This window comes from Phasianus colchicus, chromosome 31, assembly GCF_987193195.1.
Source record: "Phasianus colchicus chromosome 31, bPhaCol1.hap1.1, whole genome shotgun sequence".
NCBI lineage: Eukaryota > Metazoa > Chordata > Aves > Galliformes > Phasianidae > Phasianus > Phasianus colchicus.
In genome coordinates, this window is record NC_143466.1 from 1,997,986 (window position 1) to 2,025,728 (window position 27,743).

At 54.1% G+C, this 27,743-nt stretch overlaps 5 protein-coding genes and 1 pseudogene across 9 annotated transcripts; 4 read left to right on the forward strand and 2 right to left on the reverse strand.

The window, feature by feature from the left end:
* Positions 1–245: 245 nt before the first annotated feature.
* Positions 246–3,116, forward strand: LOC149914246 (leukocyte immunoglobulin-like receptor subfamily B member 3A). 4 transcript variants are annotated; one of them, XM_090127835.1, is made up of 6 exons: positions 248–477; positions 551–586; positions 704–982; positions 1,465–1,599; positions 1,825–1,862; positions 2,414–3,116. In XM_090127835.1, the coding sequence occupies exons 1-6, from the start codon at positions 354–356 to the stop codon at positions 2,549–2,551; spliced, it is 750 nt and encodes a 249-aa protein (XP_089983961.1). In that variant the 5' UTR covers positions 248–353; the 3' UTR covers positions 2,552–3,116. The 4 variants fall into 4 exon arrangements, with proteins under 4 accessions (XP_089983962.1, XP_089983963.1, XP_089983961.1 ...); XM_090127837.1 differs by lacking the exon at positions 2,414–3,116 and having other exon boundaries at positions 247–477; positions 1,710–1,825; XM_090127834.1 differs by having other exon boundaries at positions 1,465–1,862.
* LOC116241489 (osteoclast-associated immunoglobulin-like receptor) lies at positions 433–27,726 on the forward strand. The gene is made up of 6 exons (XM_090127923.1): positions 433–550; positions 25,434–25,469; positions 25,587–25,871; positions 25,953–26,264; positions 26,386–26,579; positions 27,564–27,726. The coding sequence occupies exons 3-5, from the start codon at positions 25,730–25,732 to the stop codon at positions 26,535–26,537; spliced, it is 606 nt and encodes a 201-aa protein (XP_089984049.1). The 5' UTR covers positions 433–550; positions 25,434–25,469; positions 25,587–25,729; the 3' UTR covers positions 26,538–26,579; positions 27,564–27,726.
* On the reverse strand, positions 4,006–7,808 carry LOC149914247 (osteoclast-associated immunoglobulin-like receptor). Its single transcript, XM_090127605.1, has 6 exons — positions 7,313–7,808; positions 6,917–7,195; positions 6,525–6,836; positions 6,267–6,407; positions 6,129–6,166; positions 4,006–5,764 (listed from the first exon to the last, which is right to left on the reverse strand). The coding sequence occupies exons 1-6, from the start codon at positions 7,398–7,400 to the stop codon at positions 5,627–5,629; spliced, it is 996 nt and encodes a 331-aa protein (XP_089983731.1). The 5' UTR covers positions 7,401–7,808; the 3' UTR covers positions 4,006–5,626.
* On the reverse strand, positions 8,041–16,036 carry LOC149914248 (platelet glycoprotein VI-like). Its single transcript, XM_090127543.1, has 8 exons — positions 15,955–16,036; positions 12,065–12,124; positions 11,953–11,991; positions 11,558–11,836; positions 11,135–11,476; positions 10,891–11,055; positions 10,462–10,499; positions 8,041–8,828 (listed from the first exon to the last, which is right to left on the reverse strand). Exons 1-8 carry the CDS (start codon positions 16,034–16,036, stop codon positions 8,682–8,684), a joined length of 1,152 nt encoding a protein of 383 aa, XP_089983669.1. The 3' UTR covers positions 8,041–8,681.
* LOC149914249 (T-cell-interacting, activating receptor on myeloid cells protein 1-like) lies at positions 16,440–18,408 on the forward strand (annotated as a pseudogene). Its single transcript, XR_016460663.1, has 5 exons — positions 16,440–16,889; positions 16,963–16,998; positions 17,110–17,388; positions 17,470–17,781; positions 17,905–18,408. The product of XR_016460663.1 is annotated as a T-cell-interacting, activating receptor on myeloid cells protein 1-like (transcript).
* LOC149914250 (T-cell-interacting, activating receptor on myeloid cells protein 1-like) lies at positions 19,869–24,010 on the forward strand. The gene is made up of 4 exons (XM_090127848.1): positions 19,869–21,088; positions 21,316–22,017; positions 22,283–22,320; positions 23,005–24,010. The coding sequence occupies exons 1-4, from the start codon at positions 21,058–21,060 to the stop codon at positions 23,140–23,142; spliced, it is 909 nt and encodes a 302-aa protein (XP_089983974.1). The 5' UTR covers positions 19,869–21,057; the 3' UTR covers positions 23,143–24,010.
* Positions 27,727–27,743: the final 17 nt, after the last annotated feature.

A 27,743-nucleotide genomic window follows, 5' to 3' on the forward strand; every position in this document is an offset into this window, starting at 1 on the left:
TTGATTCTCACACAGTGCACCAAGAGTCGGGTCAGTGAGTGAAGGGCTGTGTGGTGCTGAGCTGCTGGCAGCTGACAGCACTGCAGTCCTTGTGGTACCAAAAGTGGGACCCAAAGGGTGCAGATCCCGACGCACCACTGAAGCCACGTGTGCTGTGTTTGGCATCCCATGGGGGACACCACACGAGGCACGTGCTGGCAGAACTTTGGGGACAGTCAGTGACACTTGAGGGGTGATCGCCTGCGTGGGACACACAAACAGGGTCTGTGTGCAATGCCCTGTGTGTGTCAGCCAATTGAGGACAAAGCATTGTCACCACAAATGGGGGAAATTTGTCACGAGGTGGTGACATCATGGCATCCTGTCCCCAAGGGGAAATGAGATTGCCTCTCCGGCCACTTCCTGACCCCACTGCAGTCTCTCTGTCCCAGAGCTGCTCCTGCCTCATGGCAACAATGGCGCTGGCCCTCATCCTGGGTGAGTGACAATGGGGACGTGGTGCCACGGGGGTTGGTGGCCAGGTATCTGACCAGGACCGTGTCCCTTGCAGGTTGGTGGCTGGTGGCAATGAGCAGAGCACGGCATTGTGAGTATGGGGACAGAGGAAGAATGGGGAGAGTGGGAGGGGAGTGTGTTCAGGGTGCCATCAGAGTTGCAGGGGAGGGTGTGCAGGGACAAGGCTGACTGCTGTCCCCTGTCCTAGTGCCCCGACCCTCCCTGTCGCTGCACCCCAGCCAGGAGGTGTCCCTGGGGGACACTGTCACCCTGCGCTGCCACCTGCCCCGAATGCCTGCCTGGGTCCAGCTCTGGTTGAATGGAACTCTCAGATCTGACAAGCAAAAAGACAAGGAGCAGGATACAGCTGAGTTCTCCTTTGCTGTCACAAACCTGGAAGATGCAGGGACATATCAGTGTCGGTACCAGGTGTCAGAGCCACTGTGGACATCAAATAGGAGTGAGCCCGTGGAGCTGGTGCTGACAGGTGAGGGCACTATGGACACCAGCTGGCCCTGGTGTCTTCTCCTCCCTGCATGCAAACCGCAGCTTCCCCCAACTCGGCATTTCCCTGAGCCCAGGGAACATGTGGCAATGGGGATTGATGTCACCACCCACCGCTGGAATGGGGGTCATGGTGGCACATTCCTCCTGCACACAGCTGAATGCTCGGACCCTATCCTGTGCCAGGATCCCACTGGGAATACTGTGGGTGGGGTACAGAAACCTTCACCCATTCAGGGGGGACTCTGGCCTCTGCCAGCACCAGTACAAAATCCTACAACCCCAAGGATCACACATTTGTGTCCTCACCCCTAGGGGGCAGCATGATGATGGAGGTGACACCCACACCTGCAACCCCAGTCGGGTCTGAGACCCCATTTGCACGCCCCCAGTGTCACCCATGGGTGGAACTGTCCCTGCATCCCTGCCCTGTGATGTTAACACCCAAACACTTGCACCCCACAGGTGCCCAGGGGCGGTCCCATGGGAACCTGGTGGTGGCGGTGGTGAGGGGCTGTGCTGCTGTCTTGGTCTTCAGCCTGGGCCTCTACTTTGTCCTCGATGCCCGCAGCCTCTGGACAAGGAGAGATAAGAGCCCTGGTGAGGAAGTGGTTAAACGGTTTCCATCCCTTAAAGATCCTCTCAAGTGCCCTGCCTCCTCTTTCTGTCCTCAGTTGAATTCCCCAAGTGCCCTTTTCCATTCCCTACAGATCCCCCCAGGTGTCCCCTACCTGTTCTTTGATCCCCTACAGATCTTTAAGGACCACCAAGTATTCCATCGAGACCACGTATCCTTCATCTTTCAACTTCCTCTTTTTGATGCAGTTGTCACCCCTGAAATGCTTAAGTCAATGTCAATCAAGGTAAGTGTCTGTGTCAGTGGACCCCAAGTCCCAGTTCACCCCTTGGGGCACACAGAGAACATCACTATGGAGACCCACACCCTTCCCATGAGGCCCACAGATGAACCCCAGCCTCATATGGCTTACTCTGACATTTATGTGCCCCACATCTATCCAGCTCATGGGAAATCCAAATCTGCATTGAGGAGAACCCTCAGCCCACAATCCTAAGTCTCCAGACCCACACAAGCCCTCCAAGCCTTAATCCCTCCCAGAACATACAGGCACATACAACTTGAGAAGAGCGGACCTAAATGCACCCACACAGAATCCCAATGACCCATGGGGAATATAAAAAAAAAAAGGCCCCTCTATTCCCCCGGTCCGTAGGTACCCCAAGACCATAGCTGGACCCCAAATATCCCCCTTGCAGACCCCCCCGGTACCCCCGCAGAACTCCAGACTCACCCTCATGGTCACATCCCCCTCATACCTTCACCAGAGGCCAACCCTCAGCCCACCCATCTTGGGGAACCCCATGGTAGCACCCCACTCTCCTCCTGTATCTCCAGGTGCCCCCCAGGGACAGCGAGGATGTGACTTACGTCGAGATGCCAGCTGCCATCCCGTGCTCCCAGACTCCCAGTTCCCCCACCGCCAACCAACCCCCCGTTATCTACACCACAGTGAGCACTGAATTACCGTGCTGATGGGCCTCCCAGGTGCCTCATTTTTGGGGTGTGTGGAAGGGGACAGACCTCAAGTTCCCTGCTTGGGACTCCCTGATGTCCTCTTCTTATCTCAGACCAGCTGATCTCCCCAAATCTAACACTCCCAAATTCTCACTGGTGCATCCAAAATACTTCCCACTCACACCAAATCCCAAATGCTCATCTCTTACCCTAAAATCCTTCCTTATCCCCTCAAGTACCTTAACACTCCCTGAGACGTCCAAATCCTCTGCTGTCCTGTCCCAGACACCACCACCTGACACATTCCTGAGACACCCTTATCTGTGCCAGTCTTCCCTTCTTACGGAAGTCCCACAGAATGTCCTTTCCTCTCCTTCCATCTCCTACAGATTTCCTATAGATTCCATGTAGACCCCCCAAAATCCCTTGCCTCCCTTTCTGCCCTGGTTGTATCCTTGGTCTTTGGGTGTTGAGCAACTCCTTTGTGCATCACTTGCTTTGCAGAAGTATATACATCTATCTGATTAGCAGTACTGTTATTTCTCGCTTCCTTTTCTGTCTCAGTAAATAGATTTTATCTCCACCGATGAATTCTTCCTCATTTTCTCTGGTTCTCTCCCCAGACCCACTGGGAGGGGTCAGTGGGAATAAAAGCTGTGTGGTGCTGAGCTGCTGCTGTGTGACAGCACTGCACTCCTTGCAGTCCCTCCCTCCCTCCATGCACAGGACGTGACACTCACCTGGTGCAGCTGTCAGATCCCCTCAGTGTGGGAAGGTCTGGTTGTGACCTCCCAGCTCTACCCCAGGAAGGCTCCATGCCAGAGAGGTCCGAGCAGGGACAAGCCCTGGCTGCCTGGGAAATGCCGGTGTTTCAGCTCCCCTGTTCCCGAGGAGCTGAAAAGGTGCAGTGGCTGCCCTTCCCTCCTGAGAACTGGTTGGGCTCAGAACCACCCAGTGTGTGCTGTGTTGGGAGCAGCACTGCTGACAGCCCAGAAGGAGAGGCTCTGCATTCAACACCCTGCTGATGGAAGGCTGACATCCTGGCAGGAACCACGGACAGCCCTGCAGAGCCAATTCACTGCTGAACGGAATGCCACTCGGCGATGCTGTGTGGTGCTGTCAGAACCAGCAGATGAGGAAATCATTCTGTGGACTGAATTAGAATGACAGGAAGAAGGAGTGGACTCCTCTCCTCTCCTCTCCTCTCCTCTCCTCTCCTCTCCTCTCCTCTCCTCTCCTCTCCTCTCCTCTCCTCTCCTCTCCTCTCCTCTCCTCTCCTCTCCTCTCCTCTCCTCTCCTCTCCTCTCCTCTCCTCTCCTCTCCTCTCCTCTCCTCTCCTCTCCTCTCCTCTCCTCTCCTCTCCTCTCCTCTCCTCCCCTCTCCTCCCCTCTCCTCCCCTCTCCTCCCCTCCCCTCCCCTCCCCTCCCCTCCCCTCCCCTCCCCTCCCCTCCCCACCCCTTCCCTCCCCTCCCCACAAAAAAATAATAATAAGCAAACACAACCCAAACTCTGCTTCTTAAACCCGCAGACCAGTGTGAGCATCAGTCAAGCTGTGTCCTGACAGATAAATAACCTTGGTGGTCATTAAAAACAAAACAGCAGGCATGTTTGGCCTGACCTCACAGCTGTGTCACTGTCCTTCAGCCCTGATGTCAGTGCTGGGTGCTGTGAAATTATCAAAGGATTTGCAACATCACTGTCAGCAAAACCTTGTGCCCAAGAGCTGCTTCTGCTGGAATGGAATAAAAGAAAGGTAAAACCTTCCAGCAATGGGAATCCTGGCACCCAAAGGACGGACAAAATACCCCAGAATTGCGAATCCTACCAAAAAAGGCAGGCAAAAATACTCTAGAATGGGTATTTTTAACACCAAATCCAGGATAAAACACCCCAGAAGCAGGAATTGGCCTTCGAATTGAGAATTAAGCCCTCCAGAAGCATAACTATAAAACTGTGCAGAAGAAGAAATCCTCCCCAAAAAGTAGCACAGACCTTTGTAGAAATAGGGATCCTGCCCCAAAAGGCAGGATGAAATATTCCAGACTGGGAATCTCCTTCCAGGAGAACAGGAGAAAACCATCCAGAAGTGGGAATCCTCTCTCAAACGCAGATAAAACCTGTCACAAATGACAATTTTCCCCAACAGTTGGGATAAATACATCCACAAGCGATAATTCTACCAGAAATTAGGGTAAAAATGTTTGGAAATGGCAAATCTTCCACCAAAGGTTGGTTGAAACTCTCCAGAATTGAGAATTATCCCCAAAAAAAGGAATAACAATTTTCAGAGGTAGAGGAAGGGAAAAACCTTCCAGAAATAGGAATCCTCCCTCATGAAGCAGAATCTAACACTTCAGAATCAGAACTCTCATCCAGGAAAGTGGGATAAAACGCTCCAGAAATGGGAATTATGTCCCAACTTCACTGTGGGCCGGGTGCTGGTTTGGGATGTGGAGCTGGAGATGCGCACACGGGAAGGGGACGTGTGTGTGCTGTAGGGACAGACGTGGCGCTGACGTGGGGCACATGGTAAGGACACACGGACACAGGGAGGGCCTGGAGAGTGCAGGCACGGGGAGCACATGTGCACCGTCCCTCTCAGGGGGTTTGGAGGCAGGTGAATCTCTCTCTGTCTCCTGAGTCACACCTCTCCCAGCCAGCAGGGACAGATACCGCGATGGAGTCAGCCAAGGCTCAGAGCAGGAATACACGTCCATTTCCTGAGAGCTTCTCTTCAGAGCACTGCTTTGGAATGAAAAACTGTCCACAAAGTCTTGTTGCTCACCTCCCGCATTCTTTACCGGTCTCAGAAAACATGCTAAGGACACCCATGTGCAGCACTGTGCACATCTACTGGTGTACACGCGTGATGCTGCAGACACCAAGGAATGGAGTTAATCACGGAGTGCACATCTGGGTGTAACTGTTGTGCACATGTGACGGTGAACACGTGTGACACATAGGAACACATGCAGTGATACATGCATGCAGTGCACACGTGACGGTAAGCACACACAACACACCTGCACTGTGCACGCTGGCAGTACATGTGAGCACATAACACACACGTGTCTGTGCACACGTATGGAGGCATCAGTGATGCCTCCCAACTGCTACCTCGGCGTAGATAACAGAGGGCTGGGGGTCAGCGGGGGGGTTGAGGGGCGGAGTGCTGGGGGTCACAGCTTGCAGCTCCATGTAGGTCAGACCCTCGCTGTCACTGGAAGGCACCTGGGACACAGTGGGAAGGCAGAGTGTCAACCTGGGGGTCCCCAATGTCCTTTGGGAGGGACACCGCGTGAGTGATGTTTGGGGTTCTTCCTACACAGTGTGAAAGTGGCCCATGGGATCTGAGGGGTATTTTAGTTTTGGAGGGGCCAGGGGAATCTGAGGGCTCAGATTTGGGTGTCTCCACAATGCGGATTTGGAGTTCCTCATGGTCTGGGTTTGGGGGCTGTCCTTAACATTAAGGCAAACCATATGAGGCTGTGGATCCCCTGGGATCCCCATGGACAGGGTTTGGGGCTGTGAATGGGATCAGGACATGTTCCAAGGGTCAGGCCGGAGTTTGGGGTTCCCTGACCTGGACACTTACCTGGAATTCCATGTCCTCAGGCCTTTCTGCAGGGGTGCCTGCATCAAAACAAGGAGGAGAATGGGATGGGGCTATGGGGGTAAGTGGAGACTTTGAGAGGATCAACTGAGAAATAAAGACGCTTAAACCCTTCCCCACCAGGGCACTCATCTCTCTGTATCCGACGTCTGCAGGCACCGAGGAGGAAGAAGACAACAAGGACGAGGATGAAGACAAAGGCAGCAGTGCAGCCCCCAGCCACTGCCACCACCAGCATCCCATGGGAACTGTCTGCAGCACCTGTGGGGTCCGGGTGTTTGGGTTATCACATCCTCAACCACCACCTCTATAGGGACAGGAGGTGACACAGCCACTCATGGGTGGCACCAAGGGTACTCAAATGGGGTAGAGACCCACCCGGGTGTGCAGGTGTGGGTGTCACCTCCAGAGTCACGTTACTCCCAAGGGGTGAGGACAGAAAGGGGTGACCCCAGGGGCGGTAGGAGCACCTATAGGTGCCACTGTCAGCTGGGGTCACCCCAAAGATGGTGAAGGTGGCTGTGCCCACCACATTGGAGTCCTGGCGTTGGATGGGGGCTGAGTACCCATCCTTGTGCAGAAGGAAGGTGGCCCCATAGTCCTTGTTCCAGCACTGGATGGTGACATTGGTCCCCATCTCCACACATTCCTCAGGGCTCAGGGAAATGCTGGGTGGGGGGAAACTGCGATCTGCATGAGGGAAGGGACAGCAGTGGGACACGGTCCTGTTGGGAGCAAGCAGAACCATCTGCTGTCCCCAGTGCCCTCACCTGTCAGCACCAGCTCCACAGGATCACTCTTCTCTGAATCCACTGCTGACCAAGGCAGCCGGTACTGACACCAATATCTACCTGCGTGCTCCCGATTTGTGTTCAAGAAGGAGAAGTCTGCAGTGTCCTGCTTCTTGTAATTGTAATTGCGGTATGTTTGATGCCCTTCCTGGTACAGCCGGACCCAGGCAGCCAGCTGGGGCAGGTGGCAGCGCAGGGTGACATTTTCCCCCAGTGACACCCCCTGGCTGGGGTGCAGTGACAGGGAGGGTCGGAGCACTAGGACAGGGGACAGCAGTCAGCCTTGTCCCTGCACACCCCCCTGTGTACCTCTGCTGGCACCCTGACAATGCTCCCCTCCCTCTCTCCCCATGCTCCCCCCATCTCCATACTCACGATGCTGTGCTCTGCTCGCTGCCACCAGCCACCAACCTGCAATGGACACGGTTCTGGTTCCACACAGGGCCTCCAACCCCCTTGGCATCACATCCCCATTGTCACACACCGAGAATGAGGGCCAGTGCCATTGGTGTCATGAGGCAGGAGCAGCTTGGAGACAGTGAGACTGCAGTGGGGACAGGGAGTGGCGTTGGGCTGCTGCCAGTTCCTCTTTTGGACAGGATGGTGTGATGTTGCCAACTGATGTGGCAATCACAGCCCAAACGGGAAGTGGCACGTTGGGGTCCCCAGAAATGTTGTACACATGGAGCTGTGCAAATAGTCCCCGCTGGTTTGTCCTTTGCAGTTTGTCCGGGCTTGGGTGTCACACACAGAGTTCTGCCAGCACATGGTCCTGCACTTTTCCCCCCATGGAATGCCAAACACAGGACATGGCTCCAAAGGGGTGTCCCCCATGGGATGTCACATGTGGTCCCCAACACGTCCAGCTGGCTGTCCCTACGCACTTCAGGTACCACACTCCGTCCCCACTGTGCTTTCCTCCACCATCCCCACTGGGGGCAGTAGCAGGGACCTTTGGGGATGCAGTGGCACCACGCAGGCATAGGATGTGCTATGGGCACACAGGCACAGTGGAGCACACGTGTGGCACAGACATGGATCAACTCTAAGGAAATGTTTTGGCAGTAAGGAGTAAGAGTTTTGGCAGAGAAGGAGCACACGTGTTACACCAATGTGGTGCGTACCTGCTAAGGACACACTTGTGCATTGCTGTGGTCACACACAGGTTTACAGACATGATCTCACACACAGATACACAAAGGCAAGGCGTTACACAAGCAGTACATCTGTGTGTACATCTATGCAGTATATTTGCAAAACACAATTGTTCACCTCTACTCATTGATTCCCAACCCATCCCCGAGCTGCACCCGCTCACCCCATGCAGCTCTCCTCAGAGTTCCATTTCTCACCCGATGCCATATGGTGTGGGAGATGCCTTTGGCACTGCAGGTCAGCTGTCCTGGTTTGGTCCCCTCTCAGCTCCTGGTGCCCCCCAGCCCCTTGCTGGCAGCACAAGGCAAGAAGCTGAGAAACGGAACCACTCTCAGCTCTGTGCAGCACTGCTCAGCATCAGCTGAACCACCTCTGTGCCATCAGCATTGGTTTTCTGAAGCCAAAACTCACGGGACACAAGGAAGCAAATCAGCTTTATCCCAGCTGAAACCAGGACAATACCCCGCCATGTTCCATACAGCTTACATCAGGCTCAGGTCCCACTGTTTCCCATGCAGCCTAATTAACCACCATCTCCTATCCTGTGTTTCAGTACACATACACACACAGCATTTCCGTGGTCCCTTGGTCATCCCTGTGAAGTGTTGGTGGAGCTCATTGAGTCCATGGCTTTGGGCTCCATCAGCAGCGCAGGGTGCGCTTGGTGGCTGTGACTCGTGGTGTTCGCCAGGGGTCGGTGCTGGATCTGGTGCTGTTCAACATCTCCATCAGTGACCTGGACAAAGGGATGGAGTCCACCCTCAGCAGGTTTGCAGGTGGCACAAAGCTGGGAGGAGTGGCTGACACACCAGAGCTCCATGCTGCCATTCTGCACCATTGGGTTGTGCTCTCTTGAGTGGTGTGCAGTGACTGGACGAGGGGCAGTGGGCACAAACTGGAGCTCAGGAAGTTGCATCAAATCATGAGGAAGAACTGCTATACTGTGTGGGAGACAGAGCACTGAAACAGGCTGCACAGAGAGGTGGTGGGTTCTCTTTCTCTGCAGGTAATTAAAAGCCACCCGGATGCTTTCCTGTGCAACCAACAGCAGGGAAACAAGTTGAGCAGAGAGGTTGGATTTGGTGAACTCCAGAGGTCACTTCCAACCCCACGCCTGTGGGACTCTGTGCTATGACCTGGCTGAGAATCTGGGCTAACCACAGGGCCTGTGGCAGGGGTTGGATCAGCCAGTGTTTGGTGGAGGGATTTAAAAATGTCCATCAACACTTGGCACTCCTGTGGAGCAGAGAGTGCCCGTGTGAGGAGTTCCCGCGGTGAGGGTCCTGCAGTGCCAGAGTGATGGCACTGCTGAGCACAAGGAGCACATGGCATCCATGGCCGCTGTCACACGAGCACACGCTGCAGACAAACGGGCAGAAGCATCCAGAATTGCAGGGCAGCCCTCAGAGGCGAGAAGCAGCGCCAGCGCAGTGAAGGGAACAGCCCTGAGAGCTGTGATGGATGGCACCGAGTGAAGGAACAGCTGAGCGCTGTGAGCAGCAGCTCTGAGGCTGCTGTACCGCTGAGAGCAGTTGTGTTGGAACACGCTCTGCTCACAGCTGTCGGGATCTCCACCCATACTATGAAAGGGTGCTGAAGGATTGGATGGCAAGGAAAGGAGGCTGTGGTTAGAGATGAGCATTTAGGGGTTTGGTGTGATTGGGAAGCACTTGGGGGATCTGGCAAGGACTTGAGGGTGCTAGATGAGGTGAGATCTGGGAATCATTGAGAGGGAGCTCAAAACATTGAATTGGGTTCTCTGCCACTGTGCATCCCAAAAATGAGACACGCTGGAGGGAGGCCTTGGTAGGGTCTGCCAGCACTCACGTTAGCATTGGTAACTGGGGGCTGTGGAGTGGTGGGTCCCCCCATGAGGCGGCATCTCCTGGTTGGCACAGATCAGTCCCTCACTGTCACCAGGGGTCACTTGGAGACAGTGGAGAATGGCTGCGGAGCTCCTCTGTATGGAAGTGAGGAGGGACAGCTCTGTGGGAAGTGTGAGTGGTGATCGTAGTTGGTGTGTTTGGGACCTGGGGGGGCTTTGATTTGGGGTGTCATTGGTCCAAAACTCTCAAAAAGGGATATCCTTTGTGAGGGTTTTTGGGGTCTCACTACATAGTTTGGGGCTGCTCACATTATCAGGGGGTTGATTAGGGCTGGGAGATGCCTAGGGTCTCCAAAAAAAAGTCCTCCAAAAAAACTTTGATCTGGGGCCTGGGGAGCTCTCCACAATGCAGATTTGGGCTTCCCCATGGTGAGGATCTGGGGCTGCGCATTAGTGTAGAGTAAGCTGTATGAGGAGGAGGGTGCAATTGGAGGATGGGGGCAGGGTTGGGATTTAGGATCCCTCACCTTTAGGTTTCCCTTACCTGAAAGTGCATGGCCTCGGCGATGTTTGTGTCAGCCCCTGTGTGAATACAGGAGGGGAAGAGGGTTGGGGTTATGGAGGGTGAAAGGGAAGTGATGCTTGTAGAGCATGTGGGGACATAGAGGGAATGGCAGGGGAGTCAGGAGATACTTGAATGAATTTCTAGGGGATCAGTAAAGGATGGACATCCGTGCACAAGATGACTGGGGTAATGTATGAGGGCTGGAAGGGGAAATAGAGGGATATGTGGGGGCATTTATAGGTGATGGAAGGGGAGCAGGGGACACTTGGGAGAATCGATAGGCAACCTGTAGTGGATCGAATGGCACACCTGGTGCATTCTACAGGAGAAGGGAAGAGGAGGAAGGGGACAACTGGGGAGTTCTGTAGGACATCAAAACCATCTAAGACTTTCCCCACCAGGCCTCACATCTCTGTATCCAGTGCCTGTGGGCATCAATGACAAAGAAGATGCCGAGGCCAAAGATGAGGGCAGCAGCGCAGCCCCTCACCACCGCCAGCACCAGGTTCCCATGGGACACCAACTCAGCACTGTGGGATGCAGGTATTTGGGTGTCTTCATCCCCAGCATCACCTGCAGAGGGATGGGATGTGATGACTCTGCCACCCATGGGTGACACTGGGGGCAACAAAATAAGGAGGCTTGAACCTACCTGGGGGTGTGGGTGTGGGAGTCACCTCCAGCGTCACGCTGCCCCCAAGGGGTGAGGACACAAAGGGGAAGTTCCTGCTGCGAGAGGAGCACCTGTAGGTGCCAGAGTCTGCCAGGGTCACTCCAAAGAGGAGGAAGGAGGCCGTGCCAGCACCATCAGGATCCTGGTGCTGGACAGGGGCTGAGCACCCATCCTTGTGCAGGAGGAGGGAGGTCCCGTTATCCTTGTTCCTACATTGGATGGTGACATTGGTCCTTGTCTCCACACAGAGGGTGACGTTGCTCCCCATCTCCACGCATCCCTCCCGGCTCAGGGAAATGCTGGGTGGGGGTGAGTTGTAATCTGTGTGCAAAGAAGGGACAGCAATGAGACATAACCTTGTGGGCATCGACCAGGGCCACCCATTGTCCCCAACACTCTCACCTGTCAGCACCAGCTCCACGGGGTCACTCTTCTGCCATGCCCCCCATTCCTCTGACACCTGGTACTGGCACCGATATGTCCCCGCATGTTCCTTACTTGTGCTAACAAAGGAGAACTCTGCCGTGTTCTGTACCTGGTGCTTGTACATGCAGGAGAGGAATCGTTCTTCCTGGCAGAGCCGGACCCAGGCAACTGGCTGGGGCAGGTGGCAGCGCAGGGTGACATTGTCCCCCAGGGACACCCCCTGGCTGGGGTGCTGCGACAGGGAGGGTCGGGGCACTAGGACAGGGGACAGCAGTCAGCCTTGTCCATGCACACCTTCCTCTGCCCCTCTGATGGCCCCCAGACAATGCTCCCCTCCCCTCTCCCTGTTCTCCCCCCATGTCCATACTCACGATGCTGTGCCCTGCTCGCTGTCATCATCAGCCACCAACCTGCAAGGGACACGGTCCTGGTCGCACACAGGGCCACCAACCCCCATGGCACCACGTCCCCATTGTCACTCACCCAGGATGATGGCCAGTGCCATTGGTACCATGAGGCAGGAGCAGCTTTGGGACAGAGAGACTGCAGCAGAGACCGGGAGTTTCAGGAGAAGCAAACTCATTTCCTCTTTGGGCACAGGATGGAGACATGAAGTCTCCACCTCATGTGATAAATATCCATAATGTCTGGTGGCACTTTTGGTTTCCCAGTGACAGACACACAGCACTGCACACAGTCCCTGTTGCTGTGCTCCACACAAGCTGTTACCTCTCAAGTGTCACACTCAGACCACAAAGGGCTGCCAGCGCGTGGCCTTGCACTGTCCCCCATGGGATGCCAAACACAGCTCCCATGGCTCCAATGGAATATCCCACAAGGCGTGCCACATGCTGTCCCCAACACGTCCGGCCAGCTGTCACCATGGATCAGCAGCAGTGACCACCTGGGGACACAGTGACATCTGCACAGATGGGGAGTGCGCACACTGAGGGCACTGAATGATCACAGTGCCCGATAGGGCAGTCCGTGCTTTTCTGGGGTCTCCAGGGCAACAGAGTCAGAGTGAGGGAACAGCTGAGTGCTGTGAGCAGCAGCTCTGAGGCTGCTGTACCGCTGAGAGCAGTTGTGTTGGAACACGCTCTGCTCACAGCTGTTGGGGTGTCCAGCCTTCAGCCCCACGTTGGGCACCACAAGGACTGCGGTGCTGTCACCCGGCAGCAGCTCAGCAACACACTGCCCTTCTGTCACCAAGCCCCCTCTTTATGGGTTGGGGAGGGATTCAAAGAAAGACAAAACTCATAGGCTGAGATAAAAACTATTTACTCAGACCAAAAAGGAAGAGAGAAATAACCGTAGTGGTAAAAACATTTCTATGCTTACTAAATCAGTGATGCTCAACACAACTGCCCACCGCTCTCTGACCAGTGCTCCAACTTGGGAAGGATTTGCAGTCCCTTCTGCAGTGTGTGTCAAGAGATTTGGGGAGTACAAGTAAGGATCGTGGGGTAAGAATTGAGCATTTAGGTATTTGGTGTCATTGTGAAGTGCATGGGGTCTCTATGCATGGCATTTGGGCGTTCCACTATTGCTTGGGATGCCCATGGGATCTGGGGGCTGTGCAGGAAGTTTGGTGATTCCCTGAGACTTAGAGCGTGCTGCAGACTACTTGGGTGCTATTTGCTCAGATCTGGGGATGCATATAAGGTCTGGGTGTGTGTAGGGCTGGAAGAACACGAGAGAGGCTGGTGGATTACATCTGGAATTCGTACTATTTTGGGTTTCCCATGGGCTGGATTTGGGTATGCAGTATGAGGCTGGGAGTCTCTTGGGGTCCATAGGGACAGGGTTTGGAGTTAACAGTGGTGTTTTGGGGGAGTCTCCAAGAGGGCAAGTTCATTTTATGGATTTGATGTCTCAGACATTGTCCTGGAAGTGAATGGCTTCAGACTTCCTGGATGAGGGGGCATCCGTATAAAAATGGGGAGGGGAGCAGGATGGGGGTTATGGAGGGTGCCAAAGAGTACAAGGGGGATCAGTAGTGCATGGAAGTGGAGGCAGGGGAAAGTTTAGGGGATTGATCCACCTGTATGGGATGAAGATGAGGAAGGACACAGCTGGAGGGAGGGATAGAACTGCCATGATGTCACCTCCCCATATGACAATTGTGGCACGCAGATGACAGTGCACACATCTCCTTTACAGCGCCCCACACAGGCTGTCACCTGTCAGCTCTCACAAACTGTCCACAAAGCACTTCCTGAACGTGGCCTGCCACTGTGCCCAACATGGGGTTCCAAACACAGCACACGTGGCTCCAATGGGGTGTCCCACACGGAATATCTCATGTGATCCCCAACACATCCAGGTAGCTGTCACCGCATATTTTGGGCACCACACTCTGTCCCCACTGTGCATTCCTCCACCATCCCCACTGGGGACAGCAGCAGGGACCTTTGGGGACACAGTGACACCCACACAGGCATTTGTCAGATGCTAAGGACTAAGATGTACATCGAGGAACACCTGTGGTCTGTTGTGTTGGATTGGTACAGATTGTGGCATCCCACAGCAGATGTGGTGGGGTTATTGACATAAATCAGAAAAATGTGTTGTCCTTCGTAAACGGTGGCTGGATTTTGGGGTGGATTGGTTGGCTTTGGGATTCTCAACCGGTCGTAATGAATGTATGGTGGTTAAGGAAGAGATGTTAGAGATGAGCATTTGAGGGTAATTGATGTCATCCAAAGGCAACTGATGTCATCTACCCGGGCTTCCACAGTGTCCTTGACAAGATCTCACACCACACCCTCATCTCAAAATGGGAGAGAGATGGATGTGAGGATTGGGCTGTCCTGGAGAGAAGGAATTGGTTTGGAAGTCGCAGCCAGAGGGCTGTGCTCAACGGCTCCATGTCCAGTGGAGGTAGTGTTAAGTCGTGACCCCCAGAGGTCCCTCCTGGGAGCGCTGCTCTTCACCACCTCTCTCACTGACAGAGATGATGGCATGGGGTGCAGGCTCAGCACTTTGCTGATGGCGCTGAGCTGAGTGCTGCAGTCGATAGGACAGAAGGAAGGGATGCTGGAAAGGACTAACAGAAAGCACATTCTTGACTTTCTGTGCTGTGCTTGGTATGCCCAAACTCTGGCAGTGCTTTGCTGACACACCGCTCTATCGTTTTCATGAGAGAGTTTGGCTACACATCCGTTTTTGGCCAAGCTGTTGTTGTGAACTCCCTTGTTTTTGACCTTGGGAAGGTGAACTGCTAACCCAGCAGGCACAAGGGGTGTCTGAGGGGAGCCTGGGAGTCATCTTCATCATCTTCATGGTGGTCATCGTTGCTCTTTGCCAATTCAGGACTGCCACCTCCAGATGAGTCTCACCCCCATCCCTTCTCCAGCGCTGAGGGCCAACACTTTCACTCCTCAAAACAGACCTTGGAATCAGAGCAGTGATCAATCTGATTCTTGTCCCTCTCACTGCGTCTTGTTTTTCTCCTCCTCCGTGACGAACTTGAGTCACCGTCACTTTGGAGGATTCTCCCCTTAGCTCCCAATTTCTGCATGATATTGAATGAGAAGAAAGAGATGTAGGAAGAGATGAAGAGTTAAAAGCCCAAAGGGGATATGTGGAATTTCAGTGCAGTTTAGACAGAGCAGTGTAGTATTCATTCCTTTCTGCCTTCCTCTCTTCAGCACTGCCTTCTTTCGGTACTCCTGACTCTTCTTCCCATCTTCATTATCCCCCTGGTAGACCTAAACGGGTGGAAAATATATCTGGGGGGGTCTTGAATTGACACGTGCATTTTGGGGATTGTTTTCTGAAATTATGTCTATTTTGGAGCATGGGAAAGAGGAGGGAAGAGAGGGAAGGAGGGTTTGTGCCACACAGTGTGGTCTGTGTGGTGCACAGAATGGAGGAGGAAGCTTAAAAATAGAAAAGGGGAAGTCCTGTGGGCTGAGAAAATGGCCTTCTAGGAAAAAATTCCCCAGGAAACAGCAGATGGTCTGAGTAGAGGTTGGATCAAAAAGACCATTTTATATCTCAAGCTCCAGCGATGGAGTGACTTTAGTCACTGTAGGTGGGATAATGGTTGTCCTGAGGGTAGGTTGTGTCCTCTCCTCAAATTTCCCACCAAAGCCAGGAGATCTCTGCACTAAAACTGTGGGTGGCTGACTGTACTTTGCAAGCACCAAAGGAGTGCAGGCAACAAAGAACTTTGTATTCTTGGTCGAAGGAAAAGTACTGCGCAGAGTGGCTTGCTGGGAATATCCCAACAGCCTGTGATCTTTCTTCTCTCCTCTTTTCCAGAGCTTCAAAAGAAAAAAGAAAGGCATCTCCCAGGTCGGGGTTGGCCTCTCAAGGGAAAGAAAGAGCATCCATGGAATTGGGTGAACCACTCTCCCTCCTCTCACCTGTGAGTTCTTCTGCCTGTCCTGGTGGCTGCTGCTTCTCCAACCCAATAAATCTGGGGTACTTCTGGGACTGGGGCCACATCGAGATCTGACTCCAGAGGTAGTTATGAGGTTCTGAGGTCTGGAAAGGCACCGTAGCATTCAGAGCTGTGCTTTGAGATTTGGAAGTTCATTGAGAGGTAGAAGTGGTGCACTGGGTGGGAAAACTGTTTGACTCCTACTTGAAAACAGAGACATATTTTGTTTTCTTGGAGATGATCATTGTGATTTTCCCCCCATCTGAACCTGTTTGTTCGTCTGCCCTTCCAGATGTGAGGTGCAAGGTGGTGGCTTCTGAGCCTCCATGGGGGACTCTGTGCTCAGCTCCTTCCGGTGCAGCATGGAGAGGAATTGGGTGGTGGGACCACGTGTTCCCCAGTGCACATGTCAGCATCAGCATGTGTCCATATTGGAGTGGGTGTCACCGTGTCCCCAGAGATTGCAGATGCTGTCCCCAGTGGGGATGGCAGAGGAAAGTGCAGTGGGGACAGTGGGTTAAGTGCAGGCTGCACATGTTGTGGAATGCGTGCAACATCCCATGTGTGACACCCCATTGCAGCCATGTGTCCTGCAGTTGGCATCTCACAGGGGACAGCCAGCAAGGCCACGCACTGGCAGCCTTTTGGGCACAGTGTGTGACAGCTGACAGGTGGCAGCTTGTGTGGGGCACCACAAAAACAGTTGTATGAACCAGTCCACGTGTGCCAGCCCATGCTGGGCCCCATGGTGCCACCACATGGGGAAGAGAATTGTCAGATGAGGAGGTGACATCATGCCATTGTGTCTCCAAGGGGAAGTGAGAGTGGATCTCCAGCCACTCCCCGTCCCCACTGCAGTCTCGCTGTCCCCAAGCTGCTCCGGCCTCATGGCACCAATGGCGCTGGACCTCATCCTGGGTGAGTGACAATGGAGACGTGGTGCCACGGGGGTTGATGGCCCTGTGTGGGATCAGGACCGTGTCCCTTGCAGGTTGGTGGCTGGTGGCAGCGAGCAGGGCCCAGCATCGTGAGTATGGGGACCAGGGGAAAATGTGGACAGAGGGAGGAGAGCATGAGCAGGAAGCCAGCAGAGGGGAAGGTGTGCAGGGACAAGGCTCACTGCTGTTCCTTTTCCAAGTGCCCAGACCCTCCCTGTCGCTGCACCCCAGCCAGGGGATAGAAGTGGGGAGCAATGTCACACTAAGGTGCCACCTGCCCCGTCCAGCTGCCTGGGTCTCGCTGCACCAGGAGGGGGTTTGGACGTTGTCCAGGTACATTGACAAGGAGCAGGACATGGCAGAGTTCTCCTTCCCTAGCATAATGAGGAAACACGCAGGTACATATTGGTGCCAGTACGAGGTGTCTGGTTATGAGGACATATCAGCGAGGAGTGAGCCCGTGGAGCTGGTGCTGACAGGTGAGGTCACTGGGGACAGCAGATGGCACTGGGCACTCCCAACAGGACCATTTCCTATTGCTGTCCACTCCCCTTATGCAGATCACAGCTTTCCCCCACCCAACATCTCCCTTCACCCCCAGGAACGTGTGGGGACAGGGACCAATGTCACCATCCGCTGCTGGAACAAGGACTATGGGGCCACCTTCCTCCTGCACAAGGCTGGGTGCTCAGCCGCGGTGCAACGTCAGGACCCTGATGATGCTGGCACGGCCTCCTTCACCTTCTTTGGGGTGGCCCTGGCAGACTCCGGCACCTACAGGTGCTCCTCCCACCCCTGGCATTCCCCCTTTCTGTCCTCGCCCCTTGGGGACAGTATGACATTGGAGGTGACACCCACACCTGCACCCCCAGGTAGGTACCAGCTCCCATTTGGGTGCCTCCAGTGTCACCCATGGGTGGCAGTGTCATCACATCCCTTCCCCGTGGCGGTGATGCTGGGGATGAAGACATCCAAATAACTCCTGCGCCCCGCAGGTGCTGAGTTGGTGTCCCATGGGAACCTGGTGGTGGCAGAGCTGAGGGGCTGTGCTGCTGCCCTCGTTTTTGCCCTTGGCATCTTCTTTGTCATCATCAGATGCCCGCAGCCTCTGGATACGGAGAGATGAGAGTCTGGGTGGGGAAGGGATTTAATGGTTTTGATCTCCTGCAGACCTCTGTAGATCTCCCCAGTTGTCCTCTTGCTCCCCTTCCATTCTTCTGTAGAGTGCACCAGGTGTACCTTTTGATCCACTATTGGTTTCATATCGATTCCCCCAAGTGTTCCCTGCCCCCATCCCATCTCCTACAAATCCCCCCATGTATCCCCTGCCTCCCCTTCCAGCCCCTATCAATTATCTTATCCACCCCTCCCCTACAGATCACCTCCAGAGCCCCCTGACTCCCATTCAGCCCAACGTACATCTCCTATAGATTCCCTCATAAACCATCACTGTTCTTTCTCTCTTCCTTGACTGTCTTATTAAACCGGTTTTTCTCTCAGCCTCTGAGTTCCAGATTATTTTTCCTCTGCTTCTCTCCCCTATCCCACTGGAAACAGTCATTGAATGATGAGAAAGGCTTTTCTACACTCTGAGAAGAGCCTTTCTCATCACTTGACTGCAACTCTCAAGCGTGAGAAGACAAGATCCTCTGGAGAAAGACATTCCCTCACTCTGCATTCTCTGTCTCTGCTTCTGCTCTCTGGTGAAGGCTTTGGGGAAAAGCACTGTGAGTCGGGCAGGGCAGCGCAGGGTGCACGGCAGTAAGAACTGTGCATCAGCCCTGAAGGCACCCAAGGGGGGATTTATTTTGGCACGGGATGGAAACCGTGAGTCTGCCTGAAAGGTGACGGGGGAACGGCCCTGGCACGGTGTGGGTGCTGGGGAGGACATTTACAGTTTGGGGTAACAGGGGTCACTGTCACACCGCACTGCCAGGAGGGGCTGGGCAGGAAAGTGAGGAGTGGGACTTTGTGGAAGGAGGGAATATCTGAACCGGTTTTCTTTCTCTTGGTGATGGGATCTGTGTGAGTCACTACTGCTGTCTTTGTGATGGTTCAACGTTTGTGTTGTAAAAGTGTTCCTTGTGGAATCCCATTCCCTGCTTGAAATACTCTGTGTTGCTGGGGACGTTGGTTACGACTCTTACCCAGGGAATTTGGTGCCCTGGGGAAGCGGGTGGGCTCCATTACCCAGCATCACACAAGGGATTTTCAACCAGTCCTGAAGAGCAGCCGGGATAAACAGCTGTGATGGGACAAAGGGTGTCAAGAGAAAAACTGAAAAGACCCCTCTGGCTCAGTGGAGAGATGTCATTGGTGAGCCTGGGGGAACACTGACTAAGAATCCAGGAACATAAATGATGTAACAGGACCAGATGTTATAACTGAGTTTTGTAATGGTGAGACCGAGTGCTGGGTGTCTGTGGGAATGTATTGTTTGAGTCGTGGGCTTTGGAGGGAGTGGGATGAACTGGTTTGATGGTGTGTGGGAGTGTAATTGAGGGTACAAATAGTGGAACTGTGAGGGAAAAAAGGCGGAAGGGTTGAGGAAAATCAGTGAGATTGAGATATCAGAGCTTATGTTCTGTGCCGGCATGAGAACAACCCCCTGCATCCCCCGTTCCCGGGGCTCATAAGCAGAACTCTCAGAGAAGCAGAGACAGATCCGCAGCCAGAGAGTTCACTGAGCAGTGCTGCACAGAGCCAAGGATGGCTCCGTTTCTCAGTTTCTTGCTCTGTGCTGCCTGTATGGCATCAGGTGAGCTCTGAGGAGCTTCCTGGGGGGGAGAAGCCACTGCAGGAGGTGATGAGCGGTGAGCAGTTGCATCGTGCATCACTGGTTTCTATCTATTCAGATGTCTATAATTAAAATCACCGTTATTTCTCACTTCCCTTTTTGTCTTCTCTGTGTGTTTCTGGCTTTATTTATGTTGAAGACCCCATTCAGAAACAGCCCTGAGGCAGGATGTCTGTGGGCAGCACGGGGTGTGGGAGGACACGGGCAGTGTCCCTCACCATTGTCCCCAACACGAGCAAGATACGAGCCCTGCCGTGGCACCAATCAGCCCAGCGGGCACAAAGGGATGCTGGGGAGAAGCTCTGGGACTGCAGCACTGCCAGACTTTGCAGCTTTGGCATGGGCACACTCACAGAATGGGGACACTTAGAACACTTTGGCTGAACTACGCTGCCATCCACAGCGCTGATCCCTTCCTCTGCCCGTCTCTCTCTTTCTCTTCCCTGCACTCCATCTCCTTCTCTTCCCTTTCCTCTCCTGAAGCTGTTCAGCAGTGCAAGGCTTCTTTCCATTTCTCCTCGTCGCGTCGCTCAGCCGCACAGAGAGATGTAACAGTCAGAGTGCCAATGCCTCCATAGCAATCACAGTGCAGAGATTCTCATTCAGATTGCTGATTGCATTTGGACCCTCAGTGCCGGTTTCACCTTCATGAGTTCTCGAGGGAAACTCCAACTCTGCACTGAGTCACGGTCATTCATCTCAGTGCACCTGTGGTCCCAGAGCCCATCGCTGCTGCTGCAGAAAGCAGCAGAGAAGGCACCAGACGTCTCTGCTTCATCTCTGTCCCAGTTTGGAAGGCGCCCATTCTCATCCAGTCACGAACTGATGTTCTCGCTGCTCCTACCTTTGTTGTTCATCCATTTCAAAACCCCTCTCTGTTGTCCCACTCAGCATCGTGCAGCTTCACCCCTCACTGAGCTTTGCCCACACAAACTCTGCACGGTGAGCACAGAGTGTGGTACCCAAAGCACGTGGTGACAGCTGGCTGGACGTGTTGGAGAGCACAAGTGACATCCCATGGGAGAAACCCATTTGGAGCTACATGTCCTGCAATTGGCATCCATGGGCGACACCAAGCAAGGCCACGTGGTGGTGGAAGATCTTTGAGGACACTGTGTGACATCCCAGGGTTGACTGCTTGTGTGCGACACCCCAGTGGAACCTTCTGTGCTGCTTATGTGTGTGCCACCCCATCAGGTTCAAAACATTGCCACTCCCTGGGGACTGAATTTGACACGTGAGGAGGTGACAAATCACAACGTCCTGATGCAAAAGGGGAACTGAGAGCTGCTTTCTCTCACCACTCCCTGTCCTCACTGCAGTCTTGCTGTCCCAGAGCTGCTCCTGCCTCATGGCACCAATGGCGCTGGCCCTCATCCTGGGTGAGTGACAATGGGGATGTGGTGCCATGGGGTTTGGTGGCCCTGTGTGGGACCAGGACCGTGTCCCTTGCAGGTTGGTGGCTGGTGGCAATTAGCAGAGCACGGCATCGTTGAGTATGGGGACAGAGGAAGAATGGGGAGAGAGGGAGGGGAGTGTGGTCAGGGTGCCATCAGAGGTACACAGGAGGGTGTGCAGGGAGAAGGCTGACTGCTGTCCCCTGTCCTAGTGCCCCGACCCTTCCTGTCGCTGCATCCCAGCCAGGGGGTGTCCCTCGGGGACACTGTCACCCTGCGCTGCCACTTGAGCCGGCTGGCTGCCTGGGTCTGGCTGTACCAGGACGGAAGTAGGACACACAACAAGTACCAGGACAAGGAGCAGGATGCGGTCGAGTTCTCCTTTGTTAGCACGAGTTGGGAGCATGCAGGGGCGTATCGGTGCCAGTACCATGTGTCTGAGCCACTGGGGACATCAGAAAAGAGCGATCCCGTGGAGCTGGTGCTGACAGGCGAGGGCACTGGGAATAATGGTGGGCCTTGGGCTGTACCCACAGGGTGGTGTCCCACCTCTCTGCCCTCCCTGCACACAGATCGCAGGTACCCCCCACCTGGCATTTCTCTGAGCTTTGAGGGACACGTGATGACAGCCATCAATATCAGTATCCACGTGGGGAGAGGGTCCAATGTCACCATCCAGTGCTGGAACTGGGATTATGGATCCTCCTTCCTCCTGCACAAGGGTGGGCACTCAGCCCCTGTCCAGCGCCAGGACCCCAGTGGTGGAGGAATGGCCACCTTCACCCTCTTTGGGGTGTCCCCAGCTGACACCGGCACCTACAGCTGCTCCTACCGCCCCTGGGGTCACCCCTTTGTGTCCTCACCCCTCGGGGACAGCGTGACACTTGAGGTGACATCCCCACCTACACGTCCAGGTAGGTCTGAGTCTCCCATGTCTATGTCCCTCGTATCACCCATGGGTGGCAGTGTCACCTCATCCCGTCCCCAGGGAGGCGGTTTCTGGGGATGGCATCACCCAAACACCCAGACTGCACAGGTGCCAATGGGGAATCCCGTGGGAGCCTGGTTGTGGCAGTGGCAGGGGGCTGTGCCACTGTCCTCGCCTTCGGCCTCATCCTCTGGGATCCCTCTGAGTTCCTCCATAACCACGACCCTCCCCCTTTCCTCTTTTTGATGCAGGTGAACCCCTCAAGAGTTCCAAGGCCAAGGAGCTCCAGGTAAGAGTCTGTGTGTGATGACCTTAAATTCCAAACTGCTCCCTAAGCTCTCCCCCTCCCAGCAGACCATAAGAGGAACCCGAAACCCATGGTGAACCCAGAGGACCTCCAGTACTGTATGGCTTACCATAACCTTATCTGCACTCCCCAAACCCAACCCATGTACAACCCAAATCCACACTGTGGGGAGTCCCCACAACCTTCATCTCAGCCCCCATATTCCCTGAGGACATCTACACCCCAAGCTAAACACAAACTCCATGAACATCACAGAACATGAACCCAAAACACCACTCATCCGGACCCTTAGTGTCTGACCCACGGCGCTGACAATCTCAGCCAACTGTCAGATCTCCAAACCCTAAATGTCCACTGAATACCCCATGGGAGACCACAAACACCTACGTCATACCCGTAGAAACTCCACAACTAAGCTTCTGCACACCCCTAAACCCTTAACCATCCCCCAGATCCCATGGGCACCCTCAAGCCAAGTAGTGGGAAGCCCTAACAACACTTGTAGCATCCCTCAGAGTCTGACCCATGCAGACCCCGAATCTCAGCCAGCCCAGAACCACAAGCGCACTCTCTTGGCTATTACCCTACATACTGAGACCATTGGTCCCCCCACAAGCACTCTGGGGAACCCCGTGGTATCACCCCACCGTTTCCCTGTGTCTCCAGGTGCCACCAGAAGACAACGAAGGGCTGACCTACACTGAGCTGCAAGTTGTGACCCCCAGCTTCTGCCGCCCTGGGGCCAGCACGGTCCCCCAGCCCCCTGTTATCTATGCTGAGGTGGGCTCTGGGAGACCCCACTGATGTCCCCCACGTGGGTTGCCTCCTTTTTGGAGTGCAAGAATGGAAACAGACACCAAGTTCCCGCTTGGGTCTCATTGATGCCCTCTGCTCCCGCAGTCCCACAAATCTCCCCAAATTTAACGTCCCCCAAATCCCCACCAGTGTGCACCAAATTGTCCCTAATCCCACTTCATCCCTGAACAGTCATCACTACCATCACAATCCATCCTTATCACCTGGATTCCTTTACACCCCTGGACACCTCCAAACCCTCCCCATACACACCCAAACTTCATCCAACACTCTTGTAGGACCCCCACAGCTCTGCACCAAACTCCACCAGCAGCCTTGAGGGATCCCTGGCTTGGTCCCAAGTCACCACAAAAGGCCCCATAACACTGCAGTGGTGTGTAACAACAGGCGTGCACGAGCCCACGAGTGCAATTCAAGGAGTGTTCTCACACTGCTGTCACTGTCAGCACTGCTGAAACGCACCGCCTCACTGTGCTCACATCCGCCACTTGGTCTCCATCAGAGCTCACAAGCGTCGATGAATGTCAGTGGGGCCATTATTTCTGCATGGGGGAATTCAGCTCTGTCCCATATCCGTGTCAGATGCCGTTGTGCCAATGTGTCCCCTCTGCTGCCGTCTGTCACGTGGCAACAAAAGGGGATGGGACACTGGTGGGAAGGTTCCACCTCTGCTGCTGTCCCTCTGACATTCCCATCCGATGTCGTGGGCCAAAGTAATAAACCTGCAGGTTTTACTTTCAGAATAGCCCTCATGAAGAATATGGTGTAGTTCAACTCTTACTAACTGAACTTTTTGATATTGTTCATTCAAACTAAAAAAAGAGAAGCAAACCCATTAAACGAGTTTGAGGTGTTTGCCCTTTTTTTGTGAAACAAACGCATCAGTCTGGTTCAGTGGAAGCAGCTGCCGTTCTTAGTGAGCTCTCAGGTGTCTGTCAGGGAGTGCTGAGGGCATTTCCCTCCTCCTGTGCTCCGTCCTTGGCAATAGTTTGTCACAGATGTCCGTACCCCAAAGGGCCGTGCCATGGATGAGGCAGATGTGGAGCCATGGCTGTTTCTCTCTGCTCACAGAGGGCTCATGGAGCCTGGGAGAGACACACGGCAACAGTTCTGAGCTGAATGCCTGGCTGCAGCACTGTGCATTCCAGCTGAAAATTCACAGCTCCTGTGTTTACGGATGATTTTCTCAGCACCTTTGAGCCCTGTTCCCCAATCCCTGCACACAGCTGCTTATTTCCACTGCTCACAGTTCTGAGCTCCACCCCATAACCAGCCCTGTGGGACCTGAGTTCATCTCCTTGTCCCCAAAGGAACTCCTCATTCCTGAGGGGTCCCTCCAACCTTCCAGTCCTGCCCCAAAATACACCCACCATTCCTCTGGAAACCAAAACTCTTTGCAATCCAAGCCAAAATCGAGCCACCAGTCCTGTGGGACCTCAGATCTGTCCCCAGCCACCCCAAGCCCAGCAGGATCCACGTATCTGACCACACATGTGCACACCCGTATGTGAGCCTCCACATATGTGCCTCTGCTTCTGGTCATGTATCCGACATGTGTGGCACAGTCACACAGGCACAGCAGCTGTACACGTGTACTCCATGCTCAGTGCTCTGCCTCTGTGTGTGCGTGACATCATGTGTGTACACTGATCCACGTACAAAATAATGCACACCTGTGTGTCCTTAGCATGTGACAAATGTCTGTGTGGGTGTCACTGTGTCCCCAAAGGTCGCTGCTGCTGTCCCCAGTGGGGATCGCAGAGGAAAGTAGAGTGGGGACAGAATGTGGTGCCCAAGGTGTGTGGTGGCAGCTGGCTGGACGTGTTGGGGAACTTGTGTGACATCCCATGTGGGACACACCATTGGAGCCACTTGTGCTGTGTTTGGCATCCCAGGGGGACAACGTGCAGGGCCACGTGCTGGCAGAGCACTGAGGATGGTGTGTAACAACCAAGCGATGACAAAGTGCAAAGGACAAAAAAAGGAGGACTATTTGCACAGCTCCATGTGAGCCACACTGCTGGGGACCCCACAGTGCCACTTCCCGTTTTGGCAGTGATTTCCACGTCAGGTGGTGACACCAAAACATCTTGTCCTAAAAGGGGAACTGACAGCAGCTCAACGCCAACCCCTGTCCCCACTGCAGTCTGGCCGTCTCCAAGCTGCTCCTGCCTCATGGCGCCAATGGTGCTGACCCTCATCGTGGGTGAGTGACAATGGGGACGTGGTGCCCTGGGTGTTGGTGGCCCAGTGTGGGACCAGGACTTTGTCCCTTGCAGGTTGGTGGCTGGTGGCAGGAAGCAGGGCACAGCTGTGTGAGTATGGGAATAAGAGGAGAATGGGGAGAGAGGGAGGGGAGCGTGGTCAGGGGGCCATCAGAGGGGCAGAGGAGGGTGTGCAGGGACAAGGCTGACTGCTGTCCCCTGTCCTAGTGCCCCAACCCTCCCTGTCACTGCACCCCAGCCAGGGGGTGTCCCTGGGGGACAATGTCACCCTGCGGTGCCACCTGCCCCAGTCAGCTGCACAAGTTGAGCTCTACACAGAAGGATACTGGTGGTATGTAAAGCAGGCAGACATGGACATGGTACAGGACACAGCTGAATTCTTCTTGGTTAGTGTAGAGAGGAAAGATGCAGTGAAATATCATTGCCGGTACCGTGTTTTGGAGCCACCAGGGACATCGGAGAAGAGTGACGCCGTGGAGCTGGTGGTGACAGGTGAGGACACTGGGGACAGTGATTGGCCCTGAGCTGACCCAACAGGGCCATGTCCCATTGCTGTCTCCCCTTTGGACACAGATCCCAAATTGCCCCCACCCAGTATTTCCATGAGCTCTGGGAGTAAAGTGGGAACAGGGACCAATGTCACCATCTGGTGCAGCAACCAGGAGAACAGGGGCACCATCTTCCTGCACAAGGATGGGCACTCAGCCCCTATCCAGCTCCAGGACCCCAGTGGTGGGGGCACGGCCACCTTCACCCTCTTTGGGGTGACACAAGCTGACTCTGGCACCTATAGGTGCTCCTGCCACATTGGTGGCTTCTACCTTCTTTCCTCACCCCTTGGGGACAGCGTGACACTGGAGGTGACACCTGCACTTGCACTCCCAGGTAGGTTTGAGCCCCCATGTCGGTGTCCCTGGTGCCACTCCTTTCTGGCAGAATCTCTGCATCCCATCCCCATGGAGTTGATGTCCTGGGATGGGGACATGCACACTGCTGGACCCCACAGGTGATGTGAGGAGGTCCCATGGGAACCTGGTGGTGACAGTGGTGAGGGGCTGCACTGCTGCCCTCGTCTTTGGCCTTGGCCTCTACTTTGTCCTTGATGCCTGCAGCCTCTGGATACGAAGAGATGACAGCCCTGGTGGGGAATACAACTGAATCACTTTGACACTCGATAGAGCAGCTTTAGATTGCACCCAAGTATGCTCTGTTTCCTCTTGCACAGTTCTTATACTCCCCAGTCTCCCTCCCATACCTTTCAATCCCTATACCTCCCTCCAGCTGTGTCCTTCCTCATCTTCCATCCCGTATAGGTGGATCAATCCCCTTAACTTTCCCCTGCCTCCACTTCCATGCACTACTGACCACCCCTGTACTCTTTGGCACCCTCCATAACCCCCATCCCTCTCCTCTCCCCATTTTGATACGGATGCCCCCTCATCCAGGATGTCTGAAGCCATTCACTTCCAGGACAATGTCTGAGACATCGAATCCATAAACTGAACTTGCCCCCTGGGAACTCCTCCAAACCCCACTCTGAACTCCAAATCCTGTCCCTATGGACCCCGGGAGACTCTCAGCCTCATACGGCTTTCTTTGTCCCATGTGCATCCCCAAATCCAGCCCATGGGAAAACCAAATTCTATATTGCAGGAACTCTAGATGTAATCCACCAGTCTCTCCGGTCTTCTTCCAGCCCTATACAAACCCACACACTATAGGCACCCCCAGATCTGAGCAAATACCACCCATGTAGTCCGCAGTGAGCTAAAAGTCCCAGAGAATCACCAAACTTACTGAACAGCCCCAGATCCCAATGGCACTCCAAGCCATAGAGAAACCCCCAAATGCCATGCATAGGAATGCCAGTATCTCACCTACGGAGTCCTCAAATTTAAGCCTCCCCATATCTCTTAGCCCTAAACACTTATCAGAACTCTTATCAGGCACCCTCAATCCATAGTGAGACACCCCAAACACATGCTTGAATTCCCAAAACTAAGCAATTCCAGACTCCCAAGCCCAGCCCCACTGTTAACCAGTCTTAGCCACCAGAATCCCAAATACCCCCAGCCTGACATCCCGAAATCCTTACCAGTGTACTCCACGCCCCTCACGATGACACCAAATCCTCAACTCTAAATGCTCAATTCTAAACCCGAAACCCTACCTTCTACTTCTCAGACCTGTGAACACACACTGGGACTGCAAATCCTTTCGAAGTCAGAGCATTGGTCAAAGAGTGGTGGGCAGCTGTGTTGAGCACCACTAATTCTGTAAGCATAAAAATGTTATTACTATTACTGTTATTTCTCTCTCCTTGTTGGTCTGAGTAAATAGTTTTTGTCTCAACCAATGAATTTT